General features: G+C 32.0%; 1 protein-coding gene across 50 annotated transcripts in view; it reads right to left on the minus strand.

The window, feature by feature from the left end:
• Window positions 1–13,291, minus strand: part of LOC130896151 (voltage-dependent calcium channel type A subunit alpha-1) — a 102,354-nt gene that overhangs the window by 69,495 nt on the left and 19,568 nt on the right. For 45 of the 50 annotated variants that reach the window (XM_057804022.1, XM_057804024.1, XM_057804021.1 and 42 more), the window contains exons 6-8: window positions 6,842–6,997; window positions 4,679–4,902; window positions 3,837–3,940 (exon numbers count right to left, since the gene is read on the minus strand). In XM_057804022.1, the coding sequence (XP_057660005.1) occupies window positions 3,837–3,940; window positions 4,679–4,902; window positions 6,842–6,997 (484 nt within the window). Of the gene's footprint in view, window positions 1–1,423; window positions 1,540–3,836; window positions 3,941–4,678; window positions 4,903–6,841; window positions 6,998–13,291 lie in introns of all 50 variants that reach the window. The other 5 variants (XM_057804005.1, XM_057804015.1, XM_057803982.1 and 2 more) reach the window with 1 other exon arrangement.

Genomic DNA, 13,291 nt, shown 5'->3' on the forward strand with positions numbered 1-13,291 from the left:
CTTCTTCTTTGAACACGGTCGCTCCTAGGACTGAACACAGAGTCGGTTGGTGCTCCTATATAAATTGCACCCCAGATTATGCAAAAACCGGCTCCATAAGCACTCCTGTCTTTAAAGTAACAAACTGCAAACTACTCTCTTGGTCCTTGGACACTTCTTCGGTCGCTATTACCATGGAGGCACATTCTGGTCTCATCTGAGAACAGAACAGATCCCCTTATTCCAGCGTCCACTTCAGATGATCCTGTGCAAAACGTGAACGTGCTTGCCGATAAGCTGGACTAAGTGTTGGACCAATCGCAGGTGTTTTAGAGATCAGGGTATTTTCTTGCAATCTTCGTCTTATTATTCGTCATTCTTCGCACCTTACGAAGTTGTCGTAGCACTTGAACGGTATTAAGGTGTTGTGTTGACAGAATAAGCGGTTCTAAATCTCCTTCTGCCTGTTCCAGGTCACCTATAAGATGATCCAATCTTCTCAACACGCTGGCACACTCTTCGAACCGCTGCGTGGGTCATACCAATTGTCTGGGAACGCTGAACAAGTCCACTATCGATTAAAGCAATAACTCGGGCGACTGAAATATAAACTCACTGCAAATAGTCCATTAGTTGAAAATAGAATTTAGAGATTGTTCCGTTTATCTGCAATGAGTTTTTTACATGTGTTTCATTATTCGAAATACCATACGAAAACGACGATAATTCGAGATCTTGAGCTCACAAACCATCTAGTAATAATTGATCAACTGGCAGCGAGTAGTGGGTTATCTTGGAGCTCTGTATATAGCGAAAGATTTGAGCAGGAAAAGGGTTGCTGTAAAGTTTCTTCATCGGGCTTTGACTGACACTCAGAAAGAAGATCGAATCGCGACAACAGCTTGAAACTGGTCTAGATTTTCTGATCATTACTGAATATGGAAGACGCTTTCATCACATCATGCAGAGTTTGTTCCTTCTATTTGAGAATGTTAAAAACAAGACGCGATGGTGTTCGACAAGAAAGACCCGATTTATAGCAGATGGGAGGCCGATGCTTTTACCTCAAGTGTTCTTTCAAATTTAAGCCTTACGTCATCGGAACTGTCAATATTGACGTTTTAAAACAACGTATTGTTGCAAAATGTAGAGCAATATCCGCAGACACACTAGAAAAAGTATAACTAAAGTTTCAAAATAGGATATATTAAATCTGACGTCATGTAGTAGTGGTACATCCATTATATCCCTCGTAGTTTAAGTATGACACTATATATTCAGACAAATAATAGAAAAAACTCATAACAAACTTTGAATTCTTAATAATTTATGTAACAACATAAATTCTAATAGGCGCAAAGCAATCTACTGTAGCATTTTATAATTCATATCTCGATAAATAATTTCGAAAGCTAGAAGCTGTACTAAAAATCGATTATTTGACCTGCTTCTGTTATCCAGTTTATGTACTGGCTGAAACATTCGTTCACCATATTTTTATATTTAGTTCTGAAATATTTGGCTCGCCTTTCCACTCTGATTCTTTCATTAGAAAACTCTCTAGCGAAGAAATATAAATCACGAATCATAAAATTATTTAAACAAATCAAATTAGGTTAGAAATAAGTCGATTATTTTTGAATGCAACTTTTTTTTGGTTCACAGAACTTGTAAGTAATCAAGTATGAGATTTCTATTTAACGTTATATTTGTTTCAATTTTTGGTTTTATCTCATTTATAAATAAGAAGTGATATCGCAATATTGAGGTGAAGCTTACGAGGTAGGATCAAGAAATATGATGATTTGTTCCAATATAAACAGTAAGCAAATAATCTCCTACTAAGTACTGCTACCAAGAAGAAGGAATACAGAGATGAAAAGTTTATATAGTCAGATAGAGATCGGCTATACAGGGTGTCCCACGACGAGTTAAAACTATCTATATTCCGGTTCTACCGGAAGTCGACTGTAACTTTGTTATTTCAAATAGAACACCCTGTGTATTAACACATTTTTGAAATATACGTAAAATTTTAGTATACTTTTGTCTGAAAACTTTTTTCGAAAAATGCATAGTTTTTGAGTGATTTTTTTTAAAAAATTTGACCGCCGCAGATCCTTATAAACTATCACAACATTTTTTTAACTCCTCATTTATTATGTAGATTTGCTTTTAATACATGGTGAATGTGAGAAAGTTTTTACAAAAACATGTACTTTATTTGCTGCAAGATATCAATTGTCAACAATTTGAAGCTATTCGGTTCATTTGAAGCAAAAGTTAATTGAATTAAATCAGTTATTGACCTGTATCTCTAAAAATTTACAGAAAACATTTAATATCTGGATAACGTTAAGATTTAGGTATAGATAGGTATAGATATTTATTTTTCACCTCTGAATGCATTAAAATAGAAAAAACCAGGTGATTCTATTTAAAAAAATAAAGAAATTTGATATTTATGCAGTTAAACTTTGAACACTTTTTATACACACCCTGTATAAAATAAAAACTGTTTCAATATAGATTCAAATATGAGTGACCCTGCTAAAAGTAACCGAACAGAAACCATTTTCATATCTACAAGGGTGTCTTCGTAAAAAAATAATTTATAAGGTTCTGCAACGGTCAAATTTTTTACAGAAAAGTTAATAACTCAAAAAGTATGCATTTTTTGAAGAAAGTTTTCGAACAAAAGCATACTATAATTGTACGTAGATTTCAAAAATGTATTAATATACAGGGTGTTCTTTTCGAAATAACAAAGTTATAGTTGACTTCCGGCTCTACCGGAAGTCGGCTAACTTTGAAAATATTTTACTTTAAAAAATTTGTATCCGAAAACCCGAACGTAGAATTTTCATGATTCTACTATAAGTACTTTGCCATATATACAGATAGTTTTAACTCGTCGTAGGACACCCTGTATAGTGAGAGAACAAACACTGCTTTAGTTGGGGCATACAGTCAGAATGGACGTAAACAGGTGGGTGAAAATAGCCTTGATTTTGAATTCCATGATGTTTATGGTATCACTCAAAACGTGTTTTGATTATTAACTCTGGATGAACACCAGATCCGAATTCTTATTACACTCGAAGCTCATTTTTTGATATGTATTCGATAGCAAATGTTTTCGTTACCGCGAATGTGATTGCGTTAGCGTTTTTGTTCCTCAAACCTATTCAAAAATCCAAACAATCCACAATCGTAGTTCTCAGGCTTCGGGAATAAGAGTGTAAGGCCCGCTTAACGGCTATAGCTATGCTGTAAATACCCTCCACGAAAAGATGAAGAATATGGTTCCAAACTATAAATTATTATTATTTTGTAAGCTCTATTTCTCATTTATTTTCAACAATGTTCATTACTTTCCTTGCTTAAGCACAGACGTCTTTTCCCTTTTCTTTTCCTTTATTCCTGTCTTCTTAGCTTCATTGAATTTTTTCTTCATTTTTTTCATCTTGCTCTTCTTCTTCATTGGTATTCCAATTCTCCAATGCCACTCCACTTTTATTTCCAAAGTTACATGCTAGTTTTATATTCCTTCTTAATTGATCTTGTATTTGAAGAATATTTTTAATCATACTCATAGAATCTTGCACACAAGTTGCAATTATGTATAAAATACCACTAAATTTTAGTTTTGTAGCACTGGCGATGATTTTTCGATGCTGTTGATGAAGAAAATAAAATTAAAGTTTCTCTTTTTTCACTATCTTCTTAATCTTTTGTTCGAGAGTTTCCGAATCTTATCCCCTACAACTCTCGTTGTAGTCTTATCATTATTACGATTTCGATTTGATTCAATCAAGAATTATTTCAAATAATCAATGATAATATACGATACTTACCCACTGAGAACACCAAGAACTAGATTTAACATAAAAAATGACCCCAAAACAATGAGTGGAACAAAGTAGATCCAGTTGAACATACTACCAATTGCATCATTCATCTGGAACAAAAATATATTGTTATATCATTGGCTACAAGCCATTTTGACAATAACTGGATTGAAAAAAAATGTGCGAAATATGAATACCCGGAAGCTCTCTAGGAACATTTATTATAGTTTTTTTCTGGATTTTATTTGATAAGTTTCAGGCTAACCAATTATATTTTTCTACATTTCAATTTTTTCCTCGTGTAAGTAACACAACGTTCGACATTACGCAGTTGGATTAGAAATATTCCTAATACTTCTTCACAGAATACTTCTTTGAAGCCTTCATTACTACTTGCTACGTATAATGACGGTTTTTTTCCTTTAAACGGATATCATTGTACCTTTTTCCTTATTCCCTTTTATACCATCAACATTAACTTATCCTTCTGTATTTTTAGTAACTGTTTATAGTAATCGGTCTGTTAGGTTTTGTGGTTATCTTCTAATACCATTTTTTTTCTCTTTATTTCTTTACCTCATTCATGTCTATTTTGTTTTGAATACTTTTGTAGAACTATTTGTATCTATATTATTGTTCTTTTGCTCAATTTGTTTTATTGTCTCTTCCGTTTTCTATTCTCTTTGTCATTGTCAATTTACTGCTGTTATCTGTTCACACTTCTCGTTACACTATTCTGTTATAATTCCTTGAAAATCATCAGAATTATTTTCGTATTTCTGACCGATATGATTAATATAGATCTCCATTAACATTTTGTCTTCTATTCAATCTAGGATAATACTCACCCAATACAATATGGCAGTCCATCCTTCCATAGTAATACATTGGAACACAGTCAACATGGCGAATCCAATATTATCAAAAGACGTTATACCATTATTAGGTCCCTGCCAACGTTCCAAACATACTGAATTACCATCTCTACACCAATTACTTCCTTGGAGTCTTGCTTGAGTTTCATTGTCAGTATTACAAGGTACTTCTTCATCCCCCTCTTTAACAATTTCCTCTGAAAAAAAACGCACATTTAACTAAAATTTGCTTAAAGTTGAAGTCTTCTATGATACTGCTATTTTTCGATCCTCAAGATATAAAATAATGAAGATCTATTTAATAAAACTTGGATGAAATATCAGATCTGTCATCATAAGTATAAAAATGTTTATAACAGAGACTTGAAAAATAATTTCAGAGATTAGAAAACTACAAGGGACAGAAGGGATCGAAAATGGAGGAAAATGAAACATTGCTAGTGGTCATATTTGGGAAAATAAAGTAAAAACAGGGAGGAGTAATAAAAATTAATCGATAAACATTTTGTACCCCAAATTTAATCATAAGGTATTTCTCTACATCTTAATGATGCTGATTTACTAAAACTATGCTGTAGCATTGCAGTTCAGTGTATCATGGGCTAGTCAAAAATTGAGTAATATCCATATTGATCAGTGCTTAAGTGTCCCAATTTCAAATTTAATCTAATATTTCACATCATCATTGGGAGAAACTCAATTTTTTCTCAAGCTTTCCATTATAATACATAAAAATTTTGGCACAAATTCAATGAGAGATCTCCAGTGACCTGGAAATTAAATAATAGGATTTGGACTGTAACAGATTATATAAAATGGAATGTGGAACATAATGGAATGGAAAACTAGAAATAATTTCATATGATTTGAATTGTTTTTGTTTCAAATTCAGTCGAAGAAGTATATTTAAAACTATCTTTAGTCTCTCATCAAGTTACTTTTCTAGAGAGATAAAACTAATAAAAATATCTTTTTATTGCTGCTCTGTACTTTTCGTTGAAAGAGATCCACTGTATACCGAAATATTGCGTCTTATTTTGGCAGAAATTCATTGGGAAAATCTTGGAATAGTAGGCAGAGATTAGTCAATTGAGATTTCGCCGCCTCGACGACGCGTCGCCGTGACGCCCTACTTCTTGGAAAGATTCTCTCATAGAGTGTTATGGCAGACATCACGACTGGTTTCGCCCCACGCATCACGTCAATAAGAATAATTTATTTACTTTTAGATATTGACAAAAAAGTTATTTGTTCAGGATAAGTTTCTAGTAGGGAGATATTGTTGAATGACGGTGGAAAATACACAATTCTTGAATAGAAAAATATCATACTAATCAACTATTTTCGTAAGAAAATCAGTGTAGTTAGTGTAATTGACAAAATTTTTTCCTATACCTCTAAATCCATGAAAATATTATCGACCGCAATTAAGATTTGATTATATATGCACGGAAAAACGTTAATTCAAATTCTATTGAACATAAAGTAGAAATAATAGTGTTTTATTTCTGTATTTTCATGCAGATTAATTAACAGTTCCGGAAATCTCTCTAAGGAACCAACTTTTTCGAAAATCAACATGGAAAACAAAAAAAATTGTTTCAATAATTTTTTTACAGAGGTATTGGAAGGCATTCTCAGCAGAGTGGATTTGAACTTGGTTTATGAATCTAGCAGTAAGCAGTACATTATTGTGATAAGAAATATGTTGGACAAACTAAAAGGTCTATTAATGTCCGGTTTAAAGAGCACATACCTCGTTTACAATATTGAGGGACTTAACCAAGTAAAAAACAAAAAAAAATAATTATAATATTGATGAGATAATACGAATATGAATTCAAAAATATTTTTCATCTACACTGATGACGTTAACGTAATTTTTGTTCGTTTTTTTTTTTTCAGTAATCTGTTGTCAAGATGATTATACTATAAATTCCAATAATTTGATTGAATATTATCGGGAAAACGTCCAATCGGGGAAAATAAATATTTACCTAACCCAAGGACTATGTGATGGATGTTTTTCTAGAAGTATATAATACAAAATGGACAAAATTTAATAGAGTAAAATAAATTGATAAATTTAATAGAAACAATGAACTGAGATATCTTGAAAGAATATTTTTTACTCACCTATGTTGTACAGGCTATAACAAGTTTTATGCAAGGCACCGGAATAGAACTCCAATCCTATTATGGCAAAAATAACAATGGCGAACAATACCAAAAGTCCGATTTGAAGTAATGGTGCCATAGCCTTGATGATAGACTTCAAAACTACCTGCAGGCCTAGAAAAACACATTCAAAAAGTATACATAGTCTAAAGAACAGAATAAATCAGATCTAGAACAAGGAAGAATCGATACTTATGCAAATATGGACATTTTTATTCGTCAAATCAACTAGCCTGAGTTTTATGAGTAACTGGGTGATTCCGTTCTAACTGTGATTTTTTGTATTCAAAATTTCAAGATTTTAAAATTTAACTTTTCTAACTTTTTTATGCATATTATTCATCTATTTTACTGTAAAAATAAAACTCTAAGAGGAATTTACTACAACTTCAAAGTATCACGAGCAAGACACAAATGTCGGATTTTGAGTTCCACGGTACTGACTCATTTATCCACGGTACTGACATGGTAACTTAAGATATTAAACAACAAGTGCATCAATTTTCCTCAGTTTGATCATAAACATTAGAATTTATAAGGTAATTAGTTTAAATCATTTGTTACGACAAAAAAAAATTAATAATTTATCGGTAAATTCTAGGAATGGACATGACACGGTACTGACATTCAAGTGATGTAGTATAAGTTTTCTTTAAGTGGCAAGTTATATTGTATAAAAATAATGTTTAAATATCTTAAGAATTATTCAATTAACACAAAATTTTTATTAATTGATTATTAATTAATGACTAGTACAAAAAAACAATACAGGACATTGATTATCACAGTTAGAACGGAATCACCCAACTACTCAATTTGTGAGCTTTTATTTCTTTATTTAATTATTTTTGATCAATGAAAATATCTACTTACTCCACTAAACTATAAGGTGTGATCTAAAAATTATCTTTTTAAATTTTCTGGAGAGTATTCACAAATTATATGACCAATTTTAAGGTAGAAATTGAGAAAATATACAAAAACGAGATAAATGAAACTCAAATTTGTTTTTAGGCGGAAATAAAATTGTGTTTCATAAAGTTTCCAGTTTTTCTTTCCAGAATTATTACGTGATATGAAAGTTGTATATATGTGAGGCTGATACAAAATATACTCAAAGAAAACCACCTTGTCTCAAATAGGTCAGTCAATCAAAATTGAACCTGAAAATTATAATTACGATTTTTTTGTTTGATTTAGAAAGCAGAATTTATTCAGGAAGCACCTGACCATTTTAGTATGTTCATAGAAGTACCTGTACTGATCTAGCCGGTAGCTGCTGCTTGAAAAATATCACTGTGTTAGAAAGGACACAATCTATGAATCAAAAGTTTCAAGTTTGAAGACGCCACGTTGGTTAGTATTTGTTTGACAACCATCAATAGTGAACTGAGTTTGTAAACATCATTACGTGATACAATACTTTTGTTTGAAAGGCATTAGCCCAAGCAATATAGAAGCTGAACTAGATTCTATCCTAGGTTAGACTGCTTCTTCATTATCAACAGTAAAATATTGAGTGGCAGAATTTAAACGTACGACCTGTAAAGACCAGCATCGCAGTGGTCGACCAAATGAAGTGACGACTCCAGAAATGTTCAGGAAAATCCACAAAGCGGTACTGGATTATCGTCGACTGAAAGTGCGTGATTTAGCAGATATAGTAGACATTTCAAAAAGTGCGGTACATCGCATATTAACTGAAAATTTGGACATTAGAAAGCTGTGCTATGCACATTGAAAAATATTTTTTTTTCGAAAATATCCCAGGTACTCCATGGACATCCTCGTATACTTCACAAGCGAAATTATGTGATAAGAAAGAGTCTTTTTTCATTCACCAGATTCAGCACCTTGGGATTTCTGTTTTTTTCCGAAAATAGAATAATGTGCTAAAAGGGAAACGGTTGATGCGTCTTCCTGATATTTAAAAAACTATGTCTTAGTTGTAGCAATGAGATGTTTTCCGAATGAAGCATTTCTCTAGCAATTTTTGTTTCTTTGGTGAGCAGTGCTAGAGACATAAATTAACATTCGAATTGTTTGGTGTTATAACGTTATGAATTATTGACAAAACTAAACGAAATTGGAGGATGCATAGTTTTGATAATTCTAGATTTCCTAATAGCACAGGATTCCGTCTATGAATTTTAATTGAATATCTTTAAATAAGTTATATGTTTGAGTGGACGATGTAAAATGTAATAAAATCACGTATATCTGAAGGAGTTTGATATTGTGGAAACTTGTGGAAAGTATATAATCTCTTTTATAAACTACCTCGTTAAAAAATTACCATATCATAAGTGAAATTGGAAAAATCTATTTGCTTTATTTGTTCATAATGAAACCTGCCCAATTTTATAAAGGACTCATTTTGTGATAAAATTATACCATACCCATGTCTTATTGAAGAAGGACTAAGTCAAATGTACGTGGGACAGTTAATATGTGTATCCTAACGCCTACCACTCGATTCCTAACGTGAAATGGGACTCCAAAAAGTTTCGAAATGTACCAATTTTTATAAAAATCGTGGTAAACATCCTAAAAACGCATCGAAAAAGACTTACAACGTCGCTGTGAACTAAAATTTTTTTTAATAAGTTCAGAAAATTACCGTTTACTTCTTTGAAAAGTAATATAATGTATGGTCGAAGATCGATATATAGAGGATCTTTTTATACAAGATGTTTCCCACGTTTTTTCGTTTCAAAATCTGATTATACTCGATCTTCTATAATAAGGAGCTTTACTGAGTATCAGGAAGTGAATATTCACATTTCCAGTTTACCCTCACGCTATCCAGATTCAAAATAAAAGCTTTGGCACCTATAAAATTGAATAATTAAGTCGAAATTACTCAAGAGCATTGAATTGAGTAAACCAGAGTGGTATCATGATATTATAAATTGTAGAAGGTTCGCAGCTTATATTGGGTTGATTATGATTTGAATTTTTACATTTAATTGTATTACAATTCATTTTATATGTGATCTGGTACTTTTATGGCTAATAGTAAATCGTTATACAATAAGTTTCAGCTTTAGCTAGTTCGATCGACTGTCCTAACAAATTTCTTAGCGAATGTTTGCTCTGCTTGATACATACTTCGATATGTCAATTATAAATTATTTGAACCATCTGATACCGAGCAAATTGAAGTTTACTGTCGAAACTTGCTTAAATCAGTTTCGAACTGAGAAATAAACTTTTTATTGAATACAACCTTGTTCTAGATTTTTCTAATCAAGTATATTTGGATACAAAATCAGGAATTTTTTATCTATTTTTTCTTTACAGGATGCTCTGAAAACAATATTGACGACAAGATTATGAGAAATGATACCTTAACTTATTATCCAAATACACTTTGATAAATTAGGAACATAGTCAATGTTCCTTACGAAAATTTAGCGTTTATATTTGTTTTATAAAGTATTGGAAAATATTCTGCGAATCATAGGAATTTCATTGTAAAATCTTTAATCAACTTACTTCCAATCTATCAGAGGGAATTTCAATAAAACTCAACGTTATATTATGATAAACTTGATTGTTTCACTGGATTCCCAATCCACTCTGAGCAAAGTACTCAATAGAATCGAAATAGACTTGTATAAAAACAGGAAAGTGTCCCTGGTTCACAAAAATGATAATTTTTAATTTATTAAATTAGAAAGATTATCCGGGAGAAAACATATCTCAAATTACTCAATTGAATTACTAGCCTCTTCTGTATAAGAATATAAAATAATAAGAGCGTTGTGCAAATTCTAATATTTTGTTTCTCTTTGACAGAATGTTTCTCATTTAAACATTATCCATTAATCCGATTAGAATTTTTTCCTCTTTTCCTTGACATCATAATGATTTTAACAGGTGAATCAAGGTTAACCTTATTGAGAAAACCTGTCGAGGTCTACGCAGGATAACCCTTTTTGAAATAAATTATTTCTCCAGCAGGTTTTCCTTATTGAAAAGAAAATATTTCTTATCAAGCTATCCTGATGAGGTCCATTTAAGGTTGACCCTATTGAAAGTAAATTAATTTTACTTCATGCCTTTCTCGCCATGAATCTCTAAGAATGATCTTACTAAAATGAAGACTATTTCTTCTGGAAAAACTGGAAAAAAGAATATTTTTTATGAGGTTTCCTTGATTATGTCCATGTAAGGAACCTCTCAGGATCACCTTATTAGAAAGAAAAATATTTCGTAATAGGTTATCCTGACGAGGTAGAAACTAGAATCAAATTAGATGAATCCTATTAGAAATGAATTATTATTGTTTTAACCTTTCGCTCAGATACAAACCAGAAGGAAAATCTGATCAGTTATATGCCGGGAAATCGTGATTATAGCAGTCCAAGACAATCCTGATAAGGACCATGTAAAGGAATTCTGCTCAGAACCGTGAGGCAGTTTTGATAGGGACCACATAAGGTAAATCAGATCAAGACTTCATTAGTGATTTTTGTTACATCCTCATCAGGTTCTTGTCGGGCTATCCTAACCTTCACCTTACCAGGTTGCGGAATTACTTGATAAGGTCCTTATCGGACTCATTCAAAAAATTGTTGTGTGGTACATCGAGACACGTTCGAGGTTCTTCACTGTTTTTCTAGTACAAAATTGGGTTATCTCTCGTATTGATCTAGGAATCTAGGATCTGAGGAACTAATTCTACAGTTAGAGTTAGTGTATAAATAATTTTGAACCTCAACTTGAGCACGTAAAGCATCTTGCTAATACCAAATCCCTCCTTTCCTTGAGAAAAATATTTTAATTCGTAATAAAATAACTAGGAAGATTACTTCCCTGAGAGGCAGCTCAGATTTTTGCAGCAACTGTGAATAGAGGAGATTCTTAACCTAAATTTTGACCTCCACTGGACACATAATAAAGAAAATACAAAGTAAGAAACATGTTTATATCTACTGCGATACCTGGAAAGCTCCCGAATCAATCTCTAAACTCTAAGGCTGTATAAAGCTGTACGGAGTGGCTTCGAAAGCTGTCGACGCTTCTGTAGAGTCCTGATCATTCTAGTGACCAGAGGAATAGGAGTAAACAAGTTCTAACTAAACAAGTAAACCCGACGGTTTTATCTTAAGCTTTGATCAAATTTCTTGAAAAAATACTGAAGTGAAGTACTGTGGGAAACCAGTGAAATAGTTGATAAGTTGGTTGAAGATTTGATACCAAAATTCTTATATTTCACATCACTGTATATATTTATGTTTGTAATTATATGTATAAATCAAATTAATTTCAACGTGATCAAATAATATCAATTATAGAGAATAGAATGTATACTTAACAGAATACTCATAGACTCAGAAATATTTTTAACGATATATGTGATTGAAAATATCATACAATGTTTTTCTACTATGTCATATTGTCAATGTCTAGTCTTTCTAATATGCCTTCCGTTGTTATTTAGTAAAAATGTTTCATAATATCGTGATATATCGTGAAGATCTAAAAGCGCTTTTTTTCAGCCTAATTTGCCAATCCTCAGCTCCTCTTCATCTATCTATGTCTGAGTGCATCTGATCCTACTTCGCGCAAGCTTCGATTGTGAATACTTTTATAAATGATTCTTCATGTTAACCAAATTGCAAATTGAGAATCAACAACCTTCACAGCAAACAAAAAATTCTTTTAATACTTTATAAAATATACTATGGACAAGTTTTTAAAGGTGCTTGAATCCAGTGGCAATTTCGTGTTAATTTAAATATTGAACTTTCATCGTGTGCGTAAAAGAAAAAGTTCAGTCGAACTACGTTTGTTTGATGATAATTGTCAGACGTATTGGAGAAAGTAAGACCTAGTAGAGAACTTATAAAATCCCAAACAACTGTATGAAAACAGTTGTCTGGAAAACGGTATCGATTAGTAGTTGGGCTGGAAACGCAGAAGATTGAAGCGTTTCTCAATGGTATAACTTCTAGCGTAACATATTTTCCTCTTATTAGAATAAACAACAAACACAATGACACAGACAAACTTCCTAAGTACGTTCACGGTTGTACTTGATTTCTTAAAGTCGGCACGAGCTTGTTTTTAAGCGATGCGGTTTCCAACGCGAACCAATCTTTTTGACAGACAGACGAATACTTATTATCATTCGTAATAACCCCTATTATTGGTATCAAGGATGAAAACGTGTAGGTCAATGATGGCGTACATACATTTTATAATAATTTTTGTACATATCATCTTATCAACTTTCACCTGTATTAACCAAAAAACATTTACAAATCTTTATAATCGCTCATTTTGAACAAATACAATCATGCTAACAGCTAATTCAATTCTTCATTGATTTGTTGCAAGCGTCTCTGATGGGATTTTTAAGTTAAGTAAAGAGGAAAAAGTCACAGAGAGCCAAATCTA

Source organism: Diorhabda carinulata, chromosome 7, assembly GCF_026250575.1.
Source record: "Diorhabda carinulata isolate Delta chromosome 7, icDioCari1.1, whole genome shotgun sequence".
Classification (NCBI taxonomy): Eukaryota; Metazoa; Arthropoda; class Insecta; order Coleoptera; family Chrysomelidae; genus Diorhabda; species Diorhabda carinulata.